The following is a 20,200-nucleotide window of genomic DNA, read 5'->3' as shown; positions in this document are numbered from 1 at the left end:
CAGGAGGAGGAGGGCTTGTTCTTAGCAGCTGAACAATGCTGGAGCAAAGAGGCTGACGCTCAACTCTGCATCGAGCAGCCGCATCACTGCAAATTCAGGAGTCATGTCCATTGCTCAGCACGGCAGGTTTCACTATATCAGCAGCTCCTGATCTCTGTGCCATTAGGGTCAGGCAGTGGTAAATTGCTGGGACCAAGTAAACGTAAACCCTCCCTGACCCGTGTTTGTCCAATCCGTTCTTAATAACCTTCAATGATGGGGATTCTACACGCTCCACTGGAATCCTAGCGCAGAGCCTACTTATTCTTAGACTTAGAAAGTTTTTCCTAATATCTAATCTATGTCAGGTTCTTAGGAGACTTGTTGGGTTTGCATACTTGTACAGTTCCTCTGGAGTACATCGAGTTGCTGGATGGGTCTCAGTTCCTTGTTTCAGGGCTTCAGTGGTAGATGAGTTGACCCAGAGGTAGGAAGCAGGAATGAAGACAAGACAGGAATGGTGCAGCTGCATTTTATAATCTGTTCTGTCATGTGACTTGTTTCAAACACAAGCACACAGCACATGTGACAGGGACAGGGAAAGGCTTTGCAATGCCCTTGACCACCAACCTGTCTCTACCTATCCTGATAACTCATAGGTACCATCATGGCTCCTTTTCCTAGGTTTATTGTAAAGGTAACGACCCTTGATGAGTCATCCATGATGACACCACTCTGTCTGGAGGGTGTAACCCAGTAGCACCTCAAGTTTTTTTATACAGATATATTACACTTATCCATAACTTATAGTACAAAGACGATACACATGCATAAACAAAAATCCTATATAGCAAATTACAACCTTTGCAACAATATCTGACATGGCAATGGCATATCTCATCCGATTTACTGTAATTTTGCATATTTATATTAAATATTATAAATGGTGACCCCGAATCCAGACAGCATCACACACTCCAGGCAAAACTGATGCAGAAGGAGGTGTCCCTAAACACTGCTGAATGCATCACAGGAATTTTCCATTCTTGGTTATGTATTACAATTTCTAACATGTTCCAAAGATCAATCACATGGTACATTTTTACAATTCTTGGCATTAGCAACAGGTTAATTACAAACATTAACATCAGCATTAATATTAACATCAAATTAGTACAAGGATGTGCTTCAATCATTTTTGTCATGCCCTGCCTTCAGTACAGATAGTTTGTTATTGGGGCACTTTGTTTAATACCCCTTCCTTTTGGATTTATGAACACCTTCAGCTAGTAGCTTTTCTTTTACCTCAGTATTCTCTGTAGCATAGGTTTTTAGTTTAATTACATCCTTGGGGTTTAGATATTTGAGGGTTAACCCGTGCCTATTTAACAGGATTAATTTTTTTTCCTTTTCTTCTTCCCTGCAGATTTAGAAATCTGGGGCCTCTGGTTCAACAGAACACAATGGCTCGGCTAGGCATGTCCCCTTTGCTACCAGCTCTGGGCAAGCCTCCCCCACTCCTCAGTCAGTCAGGTAAATTACATCATCTCACACACTTGCTTCTTTACTAGTTTTAAAATTTTCAACTGTTAGCAATTTCAAGGCTGAGCTTTGTTTTAAAGTGATACCAACCCTTTTCACAAAAATTCTGTCCTTTCCCTTTTCAGCTAGGGGTTCTTCTAAACAAACACTTGGAGTCACAACAGACTTTTTCTAGATTTCAGTTAAGTCCAGAACCAGCTCTGAGACAACTGACACCTCCTTCATCAGCATAAGCTGAGAGGCACATTCTGTCTGCTCCACAGACAAAAGATTGGAGACAAACTCTCCCTCAGTAGATAAACTGCTGTTCTCAACAGACAAACAGTTGAGATTTCCTCAGCTTTGTCCCAGCTCACATGGCTGTTCACAGACAAACATTTGCAGATTGGGGTAGGTCCCTCCATGGGCAAGTCATTACCCCCATCAGACACAGGCTTAGGAACACTTCTTTCTGGAGTTTAGCGGAGTCCAGAACCACCTCTGGTACAACTGACAAATCCTCAACCAGTATAAACTGAGAGGTACTTTCTGTCTGCTCCACAGACAGAACACTGGAGACAAACTCTTCCTCAGTAGATAAAATTGCTTTTCTGAACAGACAAGCTGCTATTTTACACAATCCCAAGGTTAGACACACTCTCTTCCTTTCACGGTATACATGGCTAAACACAAAAAACTCTTTAGAGTCATGCATCCCCCCGTCACTAATTTCCTTGTTGATTACAGGTAACACAGAAGCTTCACATTTATACTCTCTCTGGGATTGGGTTATGACATTAACCTGGTTACATATATTTACCAACATTATCATCAAACATACCAAAATTGTTATAAGCTAGACAGATTCTCATCCAATCTTCGCTGTTGAGAGGAGCTGGACTTCCAGGTCATGGCAGATCTTTTTTCTCTTTCAGGACCTGGAATTGGATTCTGGTTGCTTTCATCTGCCTTTGATGAGCCCTTTCCTCAGCAGCCATCCATCTCTCATCAACTTTTTTTCCAGCCAGGCCAGGGCTTCCTTCTCTTGCATTTGAAGTTTTGCCATTTCTCTCTCATGCTGAAGACGCTAGCTATCTTTCAGGGCTTGCAATCAGATTGCTTCATATGATCATGGATCACTCATTGTGATTAACTTTAACCTTTACCACTCAGTACCAAATTTGGATTAGTGTGGGGTTCTGATCCAAACCCCAAATGATCTGGTTCTGTGGATCCTGCTGACTACACCACTGTGAGCCTTCTGTGCGTAGGGTAGCCCACCTGAAAACGTCAACGTGAGGGCAGGCTGCAAAAGGAGAGCAGATTCTCCCAACTGGTGGCTTACACTGCAGTTAGATTCCCCAACCAATTACAAACAGTGTTTCTGATTCCCCACCTGCTATCAAGAAGCTAAAACAAAAAATTACATTGCCCCTTTTACTGCATTTCAGTCTCTGGCTCTCAGTCAACAACTAGGTCCAGTAAAGAGAAGTTATTTAAAACTCTATTCCATTCATCAAATGTTCTCCTGACCCCAAAGGGTCAGCCACATTGCAAGATCAATATAAGTTCAGGTCTTTTCAAAACACAGATTATGTTCAGTCTAGGGCTTGCTTTCCTGGCTAAGATTACAATTTGGTATAGGGGAAATCCCTGTGTGTACACGTACACGTACACGTACACGTACACGTACACACACACACACACACACACACGTTGCAGCCCACGAAAGCTTATGCCTACAGAAATTTAATTTGTTAGTCTTTAAAGTGCTACAGAACTCCTGTTGTTTTTGCTGTATACAGACTAACACAGCTACCCCTCTGGAACATTTCCAGCTATTATCCTATTTGGAAAGAAATTAACAATAGGTATTTCATTAGCTTTATACTCTTATAAAGAACCTCTAGAGCTCCCTATCACTTTGAGATACAATTTATAATATACAGCAAACAAAGTCGATGGCCTAATTGTCAGAGGGACCTGACCAGTTGCCTTTGAATGGCTGCTGCTTTCTGAGCACTTCTGGTTAGAGTGAACCTGGACCAGATTGATTCCTTGGCCAGCACTTCCTCCTTAATGACCTTTACACCTTCTACCAACTTCCTTCAGCTCCAGTCCTCCTCAATGTACCCCTCTAAAATATCACCAGCCTACTCCCCATTCCACCTAATATTTTCTTTGCTCTTGCCTGCTATGTTACAGGCTGCTCTGAAATTCTTCTGTGTTGCTGCCCAACACCAGGCTATGCCAGACACGAGTTTGACAAAGTCAGTTCAAAGCTGCAAACTCCCTTCACATTTCTGCTCCATATTCTCCCTGAGCCTCAGCTCATTTCTTGCTAGTTTAACCTAAATAGAGTACCAAAGCTTAGCTCCATGTCCAAATACGCAGGAGCACATTGCTTCTCTCCTTGCCAGACAGAGTAACAGGGAATCTCCAATAGACCCAATTCTCTTCACCCACTCCCTCTCTTTTCAGAGGCAGTTATGATACACACAGACGTTTGGCTTGAGCTAGGGTGCTGGTATCAGTTGCAGTTGCAAGTTGAGTGTGAGGACTGAGCCCACTTTGCTTTAGCACCACTCTAAAAGCTCAGCAACTCCTAGCTCTGAGGACCTGACCACTGGCCTTGTCTTCTGCATGGTGGAATCCATTCTCCCAGCCATTGAATTCAATGCATTTATTTGCAATCCTGTGTCCCCCTTATTTGGCCTATCATCCTGTACCTCTTTTATGTGAAATTCTGGCTCTGTTGAAGTTAACAAAATTCCCCTTGACTTCAAGAGGGAATGGGGGGCATGATTTCCCTGTACGTCTACGCCACCTACAATACAGTATGTCGCTGCCTCTTTATCCCCAAACAAAAAGCAAGACGCTTTTCAAGGTTTGGCTGCTGCCATCCACATCACCAGACACAAAGGGCACATCAAGACAGACTTTGCCGTTTACAAAGAGCACTCTCTGGCCGCTCACTGCAATGGCTTTTTTAGACCTACCTGGAACTTTGACTTGTGGCATCTTTGCTAAAAGCTGGTGGAGCTGCAAGTACCTCACTGCTGTGAGGGTGTGTCGGTGGCTGAGTGAAGCTGCACAACAGCGTAACACAAATTTTATTGCTGTATCTCCCCCTGTAACCAGAATCCCCTCTCTAAAAGGAAAGGAGGGATCAGCTACAGGCCTATTTAAAGTTGCAGTCAAGAGCAGACTCAGTGAAACAGGTGAAGCTGACGGCCAATGTTAACTCTGTTGACCCTGAAGTACAAAAATGCTACAGCAGAGCTTCGAGTCTGTCACCGGGAAATAATTCCAGGAATTATTCAGCATGCCCTTTTGACTTGGCAAACGTTGACATTATTCCCTGATATTATTTGACTTGGCAAATATTGGAATGAAAGAGCTGTTCCTGTTTAAAGGAACACCTTGAATGTGTCCAGCACAGTATACTGATAAAGTCACTCTCAGCTTCTGATTCAGCACTGTGGGGATTGTGCAGCCTGGGCACACAGGGGAAGCAAATAGCACTGTGTGTGTAACAGGCCCAGCTACTGCTTTTGTTTTTATTTCTTGGGGAAGGAGTTAAAAGAAACCAAAGCGAAACACCCAGGGCTAGAGCATGTCACAGTCACACAGCTTGTTAAACAAGTGACCATAACTGTAACACAGAGAAGGAAATAGGCTGACCAGTTATCCCATGATAAGACTATATTTATTTTTTTTATTTGCATTACAGTGGCACCTAGAGGCCTCAGCTGAGATTAAGAGTCCACTGTGTGCATACACATAGTGACTCTGTCCCGAAGAGCTTACAATCTAAACAGATGGATGGTCTAAAGGAAGTATTATCCCCGTTTTACAGATGGGGAACTGAGACAGGGAGAATAAATGATTTGCCCAAGGTTACAGAGGAAGCCTATAGCAGAGCTGCTGAGTCCAAGTCAGCACCTTCATGAGATCATTTCCAAAGTCACCCAAAGAACATTTCAGAAACAGAGCACTGATTTTACATTCTTCAGTTATCTTCCCTGACAATACATCAGCCCTGCCCTGTGCCAGGGTCTTTTGGTAAATGAGTTGCTTTACTTGCCTGCAAACAAGCGTGCAGCTGGCAATCAGGAGAATGGGGGAATGCATCTTCCCATGTTATGATTATTTATTTGTATTACCTTAGCACCTGGGAGCCCTTACCATGGACCAGGACCCATGGTCAATCACGAGAGATTTCTACCTTCTGTCCTCTAGCCGGGGATTTATAATCTTGGTCTAAGATATGTCGTCAGATATGAAAGAGTGCTGACTAGAGCCAGGGCTTGTACTGCCTCCTTCTATCCCTGCTCCTTTCATTAACCTTAATTAATTAACTTCATTAATAACATCTGAGACTTGGTTCTAGGAACCCAGAGCCCACACATCACTGTCTGAACAATTCTTTGTTTTAAATCCCATAAAACCAATGTCTCCGGTATATTATTACCCCATAAAGACGACATATGCTTGTAATCTTTTTGGACTGAATGTTAAGGTCAGAGGATTCACATCTGAAACCAAGACTAACCTTTAGGGATCAAATGTCTTTATTCTATGATCTCTTGCTCCTCTTACTTTACTGAACTCTATGGATAGGGTCATCTGCAGAGACATTAGTAGGGATGTGTTATGTGATACATATATTAAAATGAAAACTCCATTAAACTAAAACATTGAATATGAATGTGTGATCTTTCCACTTTTATCCAGCTGTCAACTTTTTCTGCCTTTGGTCTGGAACACTAATGAGCCATTTACTCTAACCATGAAAATCAGCCTTGTCAGGCACAGGCCTCACAATCCCAGCACTAAATTCCTGCTAGGCTTTCTTGCTTCTGGCTGCTTCTCAGCACAGGCCTTCTTACAAGGGAGGAGGTTGAGACATGGCCAGACATTAGGGCAGGGCTAAACTTTTAGCAGCATTCTTCTCCCCAGTCTTGCTGTCCCCGGCTGCACCTCTTCCCCAAGCAGATGCCCAAATTAGGATCTTTGGCTGATGGTTTTGCCAGGCAAGCCAAAAGGCAGGCTCAGTTGTCAGAGAAATGTTACATTTCTCTTAATTTCATAGACAAACACATCCTGGCTTGTGAATGATATGATGAAATTCACACAGTAGGTGCTCCCCAGCACACAGGGCCAGTTATTAGCACTAATTCACACAGGGAGTTCCTCTAAGCCATTCGCTATTCACTGTCCAAATTCCTCAGCTGTGGGCTCAGCCTGTTCAGGTAAATGGCCTTCCATCCCACCCTGCAACAGATGCCAACAAGGGGCAATCGGAGACAGAACGTAAATTAGATCTCTGGAGGTCAGCAACAGTGAGGGGGACAGACCAGAGTCCTGTTGGCATAAAGATTTCCCTATAAGCCAACAGGTTCTTTGCCTTCCAACACATCTCTATGCTCAGGCCTTCTGTGCCAGTCATTATGAGGTTAGGACATAGCTGCTGCAGCTACATGAGGTGAAGAAACTGCACACTTATCAGACTAGGAAATGGGGCACACATGGCCCATGAGATTAGATCAGTCTAGCACCAGAAATAAACTGTTGTTTTATGGTAAACTTCACCGAAACGTTCGACATGGGTCTTGCAGAGTCTTATGAGCTTTAATTTACACTAACAGCAGTCCCTGTTGCTTCCCTGAGCCAGCTCTGCTCAGATTGCAGCCCCCCCAGCTACACATTTTACAACAATAGTTGCCCCCATGGGAGCTGGAACCTGCTGTGTGATTGTTATATATCCAGGCAGGTTGTGTGTGGAGAGTGAGGAAAATAAGTACAAGTGATAGGCCTCATCAGACACACTTATTTATGGGGATATCAGATAACCACGCAGCTGAGCTCGACTCTGGATGACCTTGAAGGTTGCAGAGCTGGCTGGAACACTGAGTTAGCAGCAAAAACAGGCGGAGATCCATTGCTCAGAAAGAGCTAGAAAGAAGCACACTCCTTACATGCAATGGCCACCATCCAGCAGGCTGGATTTCAGTCTGATGAGAAGCAAAGGGCTATGTTAGAAGGCAGCATGGCACCTGATCCCATTTGAAAGGGGCAACTTCTGCCACTATGTCTGCACAGCCCACTTTGACTTTAACACTCTGCTCATGTACGGCTCTCCCAGGAATTTCAGTAAACAGTAAGTGTATGGAGGGAAAGCAGAAGACTTCAGTTCTCCCACAAAGCTCAGAAATGTGATTCCTAAAGATGGAAAAATAAGTATTTTAAGATAGTCTTCTTCTGTATGATCAGAGAGATTTGGGATGCGTTTAGATAGGGAGCCCCTCAGAGCAGCTATACAGAGCTGAGATTGTCAACATTTAAATAATGGCCTCAGTTTCTTGGAAAATAGAGCAACTCACACCAGCACTCAGCAGTGATGAGTATAGCATAAAAGCCTAATCAGACAGATTTCAGCCTTGTCTGTGGTTTCAGTGATCCATGTTAGCTGGTTTCATGAACAGAGGTAATAGCTTAAACAATGAAGTTACAAAAATTCAAACTGGAAAGGAGGTGGTTTCCATGATAATTAACCCCTGAAACAGCTTCCCAAAGGACGTGGGCATTCCCCATCAGTTGGGCTCTTTAAAACAAGGGGAATGATTTACTAAAAGAAACTCTAGTTCAATCACAAGTTATTGGGCTTGATGGTGTCACTTATATAGAAGGCAAGATGAATTCCCGTCACTGCCAAATTCACTGGGTGGAACTCTTTACCTTGCAATATACAAGAGTCAGACTAGATCATAAAGGTTCCTTTCTCACATTAAAATCTATTAATCTGGATTGTTCAACATCAGTGTTCTTTTTATTCACTACCATTTCAAATTGTGAAGCATTTTGTGACTACAAACCCCATAGTACTGTTCCTTTCTAACAGTCTCGATTCTGTGTCCACCACCAAATTGCAGTGACACAATGGGAAAAGAGAAACATCCACGCAGGTCTAGTGATCCTAAAGGGCACCTGGAACCCACTGCATGCTGGAGAAAATCTGATGCCACAGAATTTATTAACTCAAAAGACAGAGCAATTGGAAAGGCTACTATAGATCAAGAAATTAAGATGGAATTTTTCCACATTACATCTGATTTTGCACCAGGGACACTGATCAACAGAGAATGTACAGGAGGTATTTAAATATTTTTTCACACTTGTAGGGGGTGTCCTGTTTCAGGATAGTGGTCACCAAGAATAGTATTGTATTCATCACCATGTACATCAGGGCTACAGGAACTAATGCAGGGGGCACAAGGGGCCTGATCCAAAACCTCGGTGACTTCCACTGACTTGAGTTGGCTCTGGATCCAGCCTATAGTCCTTGGTAGCAGTTTCAGTCCCCCCAGCTAGGTCGCAGAGCAGATGTGTGTGAGGCTAGTGCTGATGCTGAGACACAATGATGTAGATTTCTTCAACAATTCCTCAAATTGACAATTCTTGCCCAGAAAGGACAGCCAGCATTGTCCAATGAACATGCTGCAGTACAGGGAGGATATCCTCTCCCTAGTTAATGATCCCCATAACCAAAGATTTTGCAAGTTTATTCTTTTAAAAAATATTTATAAGCAAAATAACTGACTTTAAATTCAAATTGATGAGAAAGTCTATTGAAAACAGTTAATTTTACAAAGGAAAAGAAAGTAGCCCTTTGATCCAGGATACAGACATCCAGCAGTTCCCATCCATCCTGCAGATTGCACATTACCATTCTCATCTGGGTTTGGCAGTCCAAGGGCATGTGGAGTGTCATGTGAATACAACTGAGACACCAAAAAGCACAGAAATTATTTGAAACAAAATCTACTCTTTCTAAATACCTGAATTCTGAAAATGAATTTTCTAGTCATATTACTTTAATATTCTCAGATGGAGATTATCTGGCCCCCCCCCGATTTAGTCCCATTAAGATGTTCGAGTTTGGCTGTTTGAACATGCATTTCCATGATCAAGCCAGTCACACAAGTCTGGAGGGGGAGAGAATGAGCCTCCTAAAGCAGGTTACCCTGAATGAACGAGGGATGGGTGTGCTCAATTTGGCTTATGGAGCTCAGTCTAACAATAAATCAAAGCAGATGTTCCTGAGGTGAGGAAAGCACCTGCCCAGACAGCACTTCAGGCGTTATATGGGAAGAGGGCTGTGGAGACCTTATCTACCCTGGTGTGGTGTGTCTGTGACCTGAGTGCACTGGCGGCTGTTAGAGTTCATGGCCTTCTGATGAAGGTGATTACAGTTAAATGTAGCTAGGAGGCAAGATACAGTCTGATGTCGTACACTAGTCTTACCCACATTGTATACCACTTGAACAATATTAGTTTAGGAACAGATATCGTTAATATGTGCAATCCCTAGCACAGATGCAGTTATACTGCAGCTTGTTATAGAATTTTAGAACCACAGGGTTAGAAGGGATTGCAAGAGCCATCTAGTCTAACCCCTGGCCAAGATGCTGGATTTGTTGGGGCTAAACCATCCAGGACAGATGGCTATCCACCAGCCTCTCTTTGAAAACCTCCAGCCAAGGAGCTTCCATGACCTCCCAAGGCAGTCTGTTCCATTGTCCTACTGTTCTTAGTTAGGCAGTTTTCCCTGAGATTTCATCTAAATCTATTATGCTGTAGTTTGAACCAATTGCCTCTTGTCCTGCCCTCTGTAGTAAGAGAACAACTTTTCTGTCTTTTTTATGGCAGTCTTTCAAATATTTGAAGACCACTATCCTGTCCCCCCTTAATCTCCTCTTTTCCAAACTAAACATACCCAATTCCTTCAGGCTTTGCTCACATGGCTTGCATTCCATCCCTCTGATCATCTTTGTGGTTCGCCTCTGGATCCTTTCCAGTTTCTCTACATCCTTGCTATGCATTGGTGACCAAAACTGGACACAGTACTCCAGCTGAGGCCTAACCAGCTCCGAGTAGAGCGGTACTATTACCTCTTGTAATTTGAATGCTATGCCTCTGTTAATGCAACATAAAATTGCATTTGTTTTTTGCAACAGTATCGCATTGCTGATTCATGTTGAGGTTGTGATCCACTACAACTCCCAGATCCTTCTCAGCAGTGCTGCTGCCAAGCCAGTTACCCCCCATTCTGTATTTGTGCATTTGGTTTTTCTTCCTTAAGTGTAGCACCTTACCTTTGTCTTTGTTGAATTTCATTTTGTTGTCTATAGCTCCGTTCTTCAATTTATGAAGAACCCGCTGAATTTTAGTTCTATCTTCCAAAGTGTTGGCAACCCTACCCACCCAGCTTTGTCTCATCTGCAGATTTGGTCAATATGCTCGCTATTCCTATATCCAGGTGGTTAATAGAGATGTTAAACAACACCAGACCCAGAACAGATCTCTGTAGAACCCACTTGAGACCTCCCTCCAATCCGACATTATTCTATTAATAACTCCTCTTTCTTTGCAGTTATCAGTACAGTTTATTTCTGTACACATGCACCAGCACGCTGGGATACCTGTGGCCACACTAGGGGGTTGCTTTAACTATAGCTGCTTCTAAACTCATATAATAAGAATGAAACAGACTGTGTCGACCAACCCTTGGGAGTGTCCTACAGAAACTCTCCCCCTCCCCCCCACTGAATCCTCAGCCAAGGATCCTAGGATAAAATCCACATTACACAAGCCTTGTCCAGTCTCATTAACTTTAAGATTTGGTATTTCCCAACAGGAATGGTTCTACTTAGGGACATTATAGAAGAGCGCTTGCCTGCTCAAACATTAACTGCAGCGCTCCCCAGAAGCTAGTGTGTTTTTAACAACGAATAGCAAGGGTTACACTGTTTTAACACAGAATGCTTCTCCTATGTACTTTCAGCTAGTTAACATGCTGCAGACCCAGCCAAATAGGATATGTAATCTTCACATGGCTGAACTCATGACCTTTAAACATCAAATACCAGCTGTAAAGGAAGATTTAAAGCTGTAAAGATTTCTCAATACTTTCTTGCACGTGAGCTCTAAGAGCACACTTTCTAAAGAGACACCTTAAACACTGCACCAGTTGCCCCTTTTCCCACAGTCTAGCAGAAGAAAATCTGTCCTATTTCCACATAACCTACACTGTTTGCATAGACCTGGAAAACAGAATTTTAGCAGCCACAGACACTTGCCTCTCTTGCACAGGGCATCCCCAGGACACCATCTTTCCAGGTGGGCTCATACTTTCAATAGCCCGAGCAGATGCAAGACAAAAGACCCAAAGTCCTCACAATGGGGCTACCTCAGAACACAATCATGGTTGATTAGACAAAGCAAACAACATGTTATGCCAGAGACTTAATTCTGGTATCTGCCCCATGGGGACACTGCACATCACTGGAAGTTAATATTTTATGTACAGAGATTTTACACTTGTATATAATGTCACCAATCATTATTTGTGAGTATATAGTAATCAAAGTAGCATTCCCCTCTGCATTTGACGAGCAGGGATGTAGCTGATGGAAGTATCATTCAAGCGCTAACTTTACCTCTGAACATTTTCTAATTGGAGGAGGAAATCTCAAAGTCTATAATTCTGCCACCAGCAAGCTGAAACAAAACCCACACCAGCCACTATCTGTATGGAGTCCATATTAGGACTCTGAGCTCCATCTGGCAGTTACACATCCCGTTCACTACCCACTGCTCTTCTCAGAGCACACACACCATGAGGTTGGATAGGATTTGGAACTGCACTTTACTTTGGAATCAACAATGCACTTCATGGCAAAGGAATACTCATGTGCAGTTTTAGACCTAGTTGTTCCACTGTCAACCAGACTTTACCTTGAGACAACTTTTAGAGAAGGTGTCTGAATTCAATAAGCCCTGCATAACACTTTTTATAGACTTCCGTCAGGCCTTTGACTCAGTGCCTCCAGCAAGGATGTGGGATCTGAAGAAGTGACTCGGTGTCCCTAGGAAGATAGCGTCATTGAGGGAAGAGCTCTTTAATGGAACAGAATGCTGTGCTTGAATCAATGGCATATACATGGCCTGGTTTTCTAGCTCCACAGAGCTTGGCAAGACAGCGTTCAGTCACCATTGCTGTTCAATATTGGCACTGATGATTGATGGATAAGCTCGAGGAGGCAGCTGTTGGTGACGTTGAGCTGAACACCGTTGCGCTCCGGGACCTTGAATACACCGATGACATTGTCTGTTGGCTCCGTCTGGTGAATTTCTACAGCTGATGGCTGATCTGGTCAGGCAAGAAGCAGCACACATTGATTTGATCATTAATCTGAATAAAACTAAGTTCCTGGCCATTACCATCAAGCAGCCTCCAACTCCACATTACAACCAGTTCAGTGTTAACTTGTCTGGATGAGACGTGGAGACGATGGGAACTGTCAGATAATTGGGCAGTGTCATAGACAGTGCTGGAGGATGCTCGAAAGATGTGGACACTTGTACAGCAGAAGCTGATGCCACATTTCAGGCCCTACAGTGACCTGTGTGGGGAAATCATGACATTGAGCTTGATACGAAGCTATGGATCTATGGAATCATGGTTATCCCAACTCTGTTGTATGGAAGTGAAACATGGGTACTGAGAGAGAGTGAAGAACATCAGAATGACATTTTTAAATCTCATAATCTTCATCAGCTGTTCCGTACCAAGTAGCAGAACAAGATCAGAAACAAAGATATTTGAAGTTGAACTCAGCAACCACCTCCTTTCAGCACTGGTTTACTTTCATCAGCTTTCTTGATATGGACATATTATTAGCATGGAAGACCAACTAATTCTGAAGCATATTTACTAAGGAATACCACCACATAGCCAGCAATCACGTGGGTGCCCAAAACTTTGGTAGCGTGATAAAATTGCCAGTGATGGACCTAACCTGAACATCCAACCAGACCACCTTAAGGTCCTAGCCAGAGGTTGATCCAAAAGGCACATGATCTGCAAGGAGACCATGTCCATGTGGGATTTACCACAGTGATGATTTGTTTTGGAATATACTACTTCAGTTCATCTGGATGGAGTCCAATTCCACTGGTACATTGGCTAGTGAAAGACCCAGCATACTCTCCCTGTTATACAACATCTGTGGTATTACAATAGTGCCCTTGCTTATTACTAGTTCATACCAATTAGCAAACGGCATCTTGCTCCTAGAAGAATCTCCATGATTTGTGCAAGAATTCTCTCATACTCTGCTGGGGGTGTAACAAGCACCAAAATTCCATCAGCAAACCAAGAAAACCTCTAGGTACTGATCACTGAATTCATTTCCTTCCTCATTCTGCAAACCCCTGCCACAGATGACTCTGAAGTCAGACAATCAGAAGCCAGATCAGTTTTCTGTTTTAGCTTCTCCCCAACTTTGAGAGGGGCTACATGTACTGCAGTCTTGAGCAAACACTACACACTGTGCAAGCCGGTCAGAAATCCAAGACTCCTTCTCCAATGAGAATGTCCCCCAGCTACTCTGCCCAGAGATTCATTTGACTGAGGCTGTATTTTAAGTTTGATGAGGAGAAGACTGGCAAACAATTGTAAAGTTCTGGACCCATCTGAACAATAGTCACCCAATCTGGTAAAATCAACTGGTGCGGATACCTGTTGAGTAGCTGCCCAGATATATTTCCAGCCAACATTAACAAGACAAGCCGATTTAGTTTGGTCCTATATGGAGGCAAAGGAAGACCTGGCACAGTGACAAAGCTAGATGGAATGTACATGAACCTACCCACTAAGAGCAGAGAACAGATGCCTTGCCCTCCTCAGACAGAGAGCCCTTCACGTACCTGCTTGTAGCTTCCAGCTGGGAAGTTTCTCTAGATGAAGAGGCAGAGTCCAGTCACGCAAATAAATTGACCATGTCCATTTCCCAAAAATATATTCATTTACAAGTGCACCAGCTCTCAAGGAAACCTGAATCCTTGGTATTTCCCTCAGTCTGACAACGGGGAAACGCTCTAAATCTCCTTAACAAACAGGCACTTAGTTAACAAAGATCTCTCCTTTTTATTACAGAAAAACAGAGGATCAGAGTAAACAGCATGACACAATGGGTGTGCTGTGAGTAGGCCATCTGGGGCACACAGAGAGCAGATACCAATCTGGAACAGGTGGCAGAGTATTTAGAAACAGTGGCAAAGCCATTTCTGACATTACCTGCCAGTCAGTGATTAGTGACATTTCTCAGATAGCCCTGCAGGTCTGAATCTGATACAAAGGAAACAAACATCACTTCTAGCATCTGCTCTAGAGGTAAAAACGTTGTCATCTTTTTCACAGCATTTGGTCTCTAAAGTTCATTTTTCTTGTGACCAGTTTTCTGTTTGAACCAACCCAGGGGGGCGGAGGGGGGGAAGAGGGAGGAGAGGGAGGAAAGAAATCCCAGTGCATCAACAGATGGTGCTTTCTCTGCTCAGTTAACCAAGCAAGGAGGTAGATGTTCAGAGATGTTCTCTTCAGATGGAGCATAGACAAGAACTTTATACTGCTCCTCTGGCACCAGGGTACTGGCAGGGTATCATCATGAGATGCTTTACAGTGGCACCAAGACTAGTCCTCCAGCTACATCTGAACCAGGTATTCTTGGTGGCTAAAACAGAAAAGCGTCTTTGATTAGCTTTTACTCTATTTCATGATGGACAGGTGATATGACAGGGTGTCTGTGTAATGAGTACTGGGGTAACCTACGCACTTGATTCAGCAGGGCAATGCTTTCTGAACAGTTGTTGGAAAGATTCTAAGCCTTGATCAGAACATTCCTCATTTGTTTGAATTAATGCAGTTTTGTTTGAGCCGCCCAAGAATAGTACATGGTTCTTCCCCTGCTGTCTGTGCAAATGCAATTATATCCCCTCTCCTAGAGCTGTGCTTCCCATGTTAGCTATACAGAAGCAGGTCACAAGCAAATGCTAATCTCAGAGCTGTGAAGATCCCTCTATCATGGGTGGCACTGGTGTGAGAATAAGGAAGTATGAAGTGTGTGTTAAGTTTATCTGGATTAAACCAGTGTTTCCCAAAGGACAGAGGCAGTTGGCAAAGGGGGACACAAAGGGTCACACAAACCAAAAGCGCCAATCCAACTAAAATCTACAGAAACTGCAGCTGACAGGCTAGTATGAACAGATCTTCCATTTTCAAACTTCGTTCCTCACTTATGAAACAAACTTCAGAGAAGTAACTGGTTCTAGGTCTGGCTAAACCCACGGGGCATCAACCAACAGGTTCTACAATTTAATGAAGGCTATGGCAACTGGTCCATTATAATCTAATCTTTCCAAGGCTTATAGGTGCATTCACATGAGTTAAGTGAAATATCACAGCTCACCTTATCACATCACAATGCATGACAGTCCCATGCAGCCTTGATTCCCATCTTCACTGCTGTTGAGCTTTTTCATCCGATATTGGCGGATCTCTCTCACCAGTGTGTAAAAGGCATCTTCAACACCCTGAATGCAAAGGGTCCTGGTCAGGTATTCTCTCCATGTGCCTGGGCATCACTCTGCACTCCATCCATCATTCTACTATTGTACCGAAGGCTTCTTTGACACACTTACTCAAAAAGCATTCCTCTCTCCAGGGCAGCTCCTAGCGAACTGGGAACCATGAGGATCAGGGGCCAATTTATCCCACAATTAATTGTAGCAGGGAACAAGCACTTCATGCCCACATTTCCCACAACTGAATTCTTGACTTTCATAATTCTCCCTCTAAGGAAACCACAAACAAGCAGCCAGAGCAGCAGCCTTCCAAAGATGGAGGCAATGGCTAATTGTTGCTATAGAAGAAGGTTTCTGAACTTATGTCCTCATTAGGCAATGGGGTTATTTCTAGGCCAATTACTTCCATGTTCAAGTTTCATTTTCAGGCTATTTCTTAGGAATGTATTGCCCCTTTCCAGATTCATTCCACACAGTGATGTGGGTGGAGCCCAATGAATAGAGGGCAATGAGTGGAGAACATTCTCCAGATAAACACACTCTGAGGACATGCCACTGACTTAGTTTCCAAACTGGCCTTCATTAGAAGCCAACAGAAACTGGGGAGCTTTGGGACAAAATCCCATAAGAACAACATTTGCTCTTGCTGCAAACTACTCCAGAAGAGAGGGATGGCTGGACTCATTTGGTTAGTAAGGACTTGGCATTTTTCAAACCCAGCTACTGTGCCATCAATGTGAGTCTGAGGAGTCACTGAAGTTTTGACACTGGGCAGAGCAGAAGAAATTAAACAAAGGTCCACTTAGCATGCTCAGGTTGAACTCAAAGGTAAAACTGGGAAAATGATTTGCACATCTCCACCCCAGGCCATCAGTACCATGAAGGAGCCAGGTCACTGCCACATTTATAGCACCAGAAAGAGAAATCATACTGGAAGAATGGAAGCTTGTTACCTGTCTTGTTTTGGCAGATGTCTCAATGAAAGGGATCCCATAGCTCTTGGCTAGTTCTTGAGCCTGTTTTGTATCCACTGTTCTTGTGGGCAAGTCACACTTGTTTCCCACTAGCACCATTGGCACATCATCTGAATCTTTCACTCTCTTAATCTGCTCTCTGGAGAAAGAGCACATTAAAAAACAGCTTTTCTTGTACAAAAACTGAGTTTTAAACTGACATCTTATTATAAAACCAGACATCAGGGCTGGAAAGGACCTCCCAGGGACTAGCTTATTAATCAACACATCCCTTCCCTTACCCCATCAGTGCATCCACCTTGATGTGCTCCCCCTTCGCTACTATGCCAGGTGTCTTGGTCTGTATATGCCACTGAAATACCATCTAATCTTCAACACTATCTCGGTGCTTTAAAGGGGTACACAAATTGTCAAAGTGGAGAATGGAAAGCCACCAAGTCCAATTTTAAAAGGCATTCTGAAACCCAGGGTGCTGTATAGAATTTTTTATTATTTATTATTTGAATATCATTGATTGTTTTGCAAGTTTGGTCTCCACTAAATTCCAGGGATGAATGCTGCACAATGCCAGTTTAAGACTGCGTCATTCCAGCATTCCCCCTCCAACATAACACTAGGAAAAACCTTCCCGAAGAGCAGAACATACCTGTAGAGATTGATATCGGCAAATGATTTGCTGTTATTAATGGCAAAGACACAGAGGAAGCCTTCACCAGTTCTCATGTACTGGTCTCGCATAGCACTGTATTCCTCCTGCCCTGCAGTATCCAGAATGTCTAGCAAACAGGTTTCACCATCAATAACCACCTGTTTCCGATATGAATCCTGAGGGAGGTACAAAAACAATTTTGAAAACGAAGACAAGACTTCGTATTGCTGCTGCGATCCCTTACACGAGGCTCTATTAGTGAGTGTCTGATAGGCACCTCCTATTCCAAAGCCTAAAGCTGGCAACAGTTCCACATTTTGCTATAATTTTCTCATGAACTCTAAGTGAGGAAGCATTTCAAGTGCAGGTGTATTGCCAATGACCTTAGCACAGCATGGACTTTTGTGACAAAAAGGCCTTCCACCTCTGGAAAGGCAAAATACTGCCTCCATTCGCACTGTTGCTTTAGGGAGAGGAGGAACCTCTGCTGTGATTCATTGAGGAGATAGTTACAGGATATTATAAAACTGTATCAGCAAGGAAACACAAGCATTTTACAAAATAGCCCCCATGATGTCCCTCTGTACCAGGCATCAAGGAGAAAATGGCGCCAAGTATAGTGGATCCTATAATCCCCACACAGAATGCTGGAGAGAAGAAACTAATATTGAGTATAACAGAGGAAATGTTTGCAGTTTATGTCCTGATTTAGAAGGAGCAAGAGTCCAACATTCGGAGGCTGCTTTTTATACTTCGATCTATTTTTAATTTTAATGCATGTCTCACCTATAGAAAACAAATAATTCAATGTTATTCTCCTCAAAAACATTACTCATATGTTACAACTAATAATAATTTTACTATGTTAACTTCAGGATCATCCTGGCCAGATCAGCACCAAATAAAGGCCCTTTACATACTTGATATCTTGATCTGGGAACCAAGTCAAATCAGTGGCTTTAGGACACAGGAAGGTACTTCCCCAGGATTCATGACCCTACTTGTAGTTACTATTATTAGTTGTACCACTGTAGCAACTAAGATCCTTATTCATGGAACAGGATGCCATACAAACACAGAACAAAAAGATGGTTCCTTCCCCCAAAGAACTTTTTCTATGTCCCAGTGCAATGGAGAAGATATAGGGTGACCAGGTAGCAAGTGGGAAAAATCAGGACAGGAGGTGGGGGGATAACAGACACCTATATAAGAAAAAGCCCCAAATATTGGGACCGGCCTTATAAAATCAGGACATCTGGTCATCCTAGAGGACGTCCCCTCTTACAGCAAAAGTGTAATGATAAAAATACATGTAGGGATTGATTACCCATACAAGCAACTAAAGGGTACATGAATATGGGATGAAATGCACACTGGTGCCTACCTGTACAGGTAGTGTATTCAACAGATGTGTCTCAAAATACAATCCTTCAGAGAGGCTCAGTACTACAATCTCTTATACACAAAACATCTTTTGTTTGCCTCTAGATGGATACATTTGTTTCACAAATAATTTCATAATAATATAGCACTCTCCCTTGTCCTTTCCCTCTCTGGCACAACCGGAGGAGATGACAATCTATGCTGTAAAGCACCATATGTTATAGTGTGTTTGTTTCTGTACAGAACAAAGGTAGATGGTTAAGGTACATTTGACTGATCTGTTTCAACTCAAATGCCCATAATCTGGTTTACCTGGAGTACTGGACATTCAAAATAAACTTTTTGTGGACCTGAACATGAAGACCAATGACTGAATTTCTCAACTCGGAAGCCCAGCATGCTGGCCGCACTGAGCCGGGTTGTGCAATTAATACATTTGTCTATCTGTATGTTGCAGTGAAGAAGTGTGAATGAAACTTGTTACACAGAAGTGCCTTACAGCCTAAATCAGCCTCACCTGAGGAGCTAGACGAGGGATTGCTAACCTGCTGCACTAGTTTATAGGAGCTACAAGTGGGTTTGAACCCTGTCAGTCATTTCTAAGCCATGCCACTTCCCTGAATGGGTGCAGAAGCTGCAACGAACGCACAGCCTTATGCACACAGCGACTGAACCTCACACCAGCCCCAAGAACAAAGCGTTCTACAGATCAGGCGTGCATTCATCCGCCCAGCCCGCTCCCGGGCGCTGCACGAGGGCCTCACCTCTATGGTCGGGTCGTACTCGTCCACGAAGTGGTTCTGGATGAGCTGAATGGTCAGGGCGCTTTTGCCAACGCCGCCAGCTCCCACCACCACCAGCTTGTACTCTGTCATCGCCCTCCGCGGGAACCTGCAGCCACGGCACAGACGTCAGGGGAGCGAAGGCCTCCGACCCGCTCACCTGGGGGGCGGGGAGAGGCCAGCCGTGACCCCGTCGCACCCCGAGACACGGCGGGGGGGGGGGGGGGGAAGAGGGAGAGGCCGGCCTTGGAATCCCCTCCCCCCGTTCAGACAGAACCCTAAGTGCCCCAGACAGGGGAGGGTCCCGAGCCCTCCAACACAGCGTTGGAGTCCCGGTCCCGCGGGCTCGGACCCGATGACAGGCCCGGGGCCCTTCACGCTGCGGGACACGTCTCGGGGAGCTTCTCACCTTGCGGCCCGACAGGCTCCGAGGGGCCCGACTCAGAACACGCAACGCACCCCCGACTCCAAAATGGGACCGTCCT

The 20,200-nt window shown here is 43.9% G+C and overlaps 2 protein-coding genes across 6 annotated transcripts in view; both read right to left on the bottom strand.

Moving 5' to 3' along the window:
• The window catches only part of AMPD1 (adenosine monophosphate deaminase 1), a 16,161-nt gene extending 11,603 nt beyond the window's left edge, over positions 1 to 4,558 (bottom strand). The window contains exon 1 of the mRNA XM_067558741.1: positions 4,500 to 4,558. Within this exon, the coding sequence (XP_067414842.1) occupies positions 4,500 to 4,521 (22 nt within the window). The 5' untranslated portion in view covers positions 4,522 to 4,558. The remainder of the gene's footprint in view (positions 1 to 4,499) is intronic.
• Positions 652 to 20,200, bottom strand: NRAS (NRAS proto-oncogene, GTPase). Of its 5 annotated transcripts, XR_010921827.1 has the most exons (7): positions 20,125 to 20,200; positions 19,698 to 19,824; positions 17,548 to 17,726; positions 16,881 to 17,040; positions 15,813 to 15,936; positions 4,500 to 12,715; positions 652 to 2,438 (listed from the first exon to the last, which is right to left on the bottom strand). XR_010921827.1 is itself a non-coding variant. In XM_067558743.1 (6 exons), exons 2-5 carry the CDS (start codon positions 19,806 to 19,808, stop codon positions 15,817 to 15,819), a joined length of 570 nt encoding a protein of 189 aa, XP_067414844.1. In that variant the 5' UTR covers positions 19,809 to 19,824; positions 20,125 to 20,200; the 3' UTR covers positions 652 to 12,715; positions 15,813 to 15,816. The 5 variants fall into 5 exon arrangements, 4 of the variants coding, with proteins under 4 accessions (XP_067414844.1, XP_067414847.1, XP_067414846.1 ...); XM_067558743.1 differs by having other exon boundaries at positions 652 to 12,715; XM_067558746.1 differs by having other exon boundaries at positions 652 to 9,284.

This window comes from Emydura macquarii, unplaced genomic scaffold (genome assembly GCF_026122565.2).
Source record: "Emydura macquarii macquarii isolate MOO-44397 ecotype Brisbane River unplaced genomic scaffold, CSIRO-AGI_Emac_v2 contig_2184, whole genome shotgun sequence".
In the NCBI taxonomy this organism is placed as follows: domain Eukaryota; kingdom Metazoa; phylum Chordata; order Testudines; family Chelidae; genus Emydura; species Emydura macquarii.
This window is presented reverse-complemented; position numbering and strand designations above follow the sequence as displayed.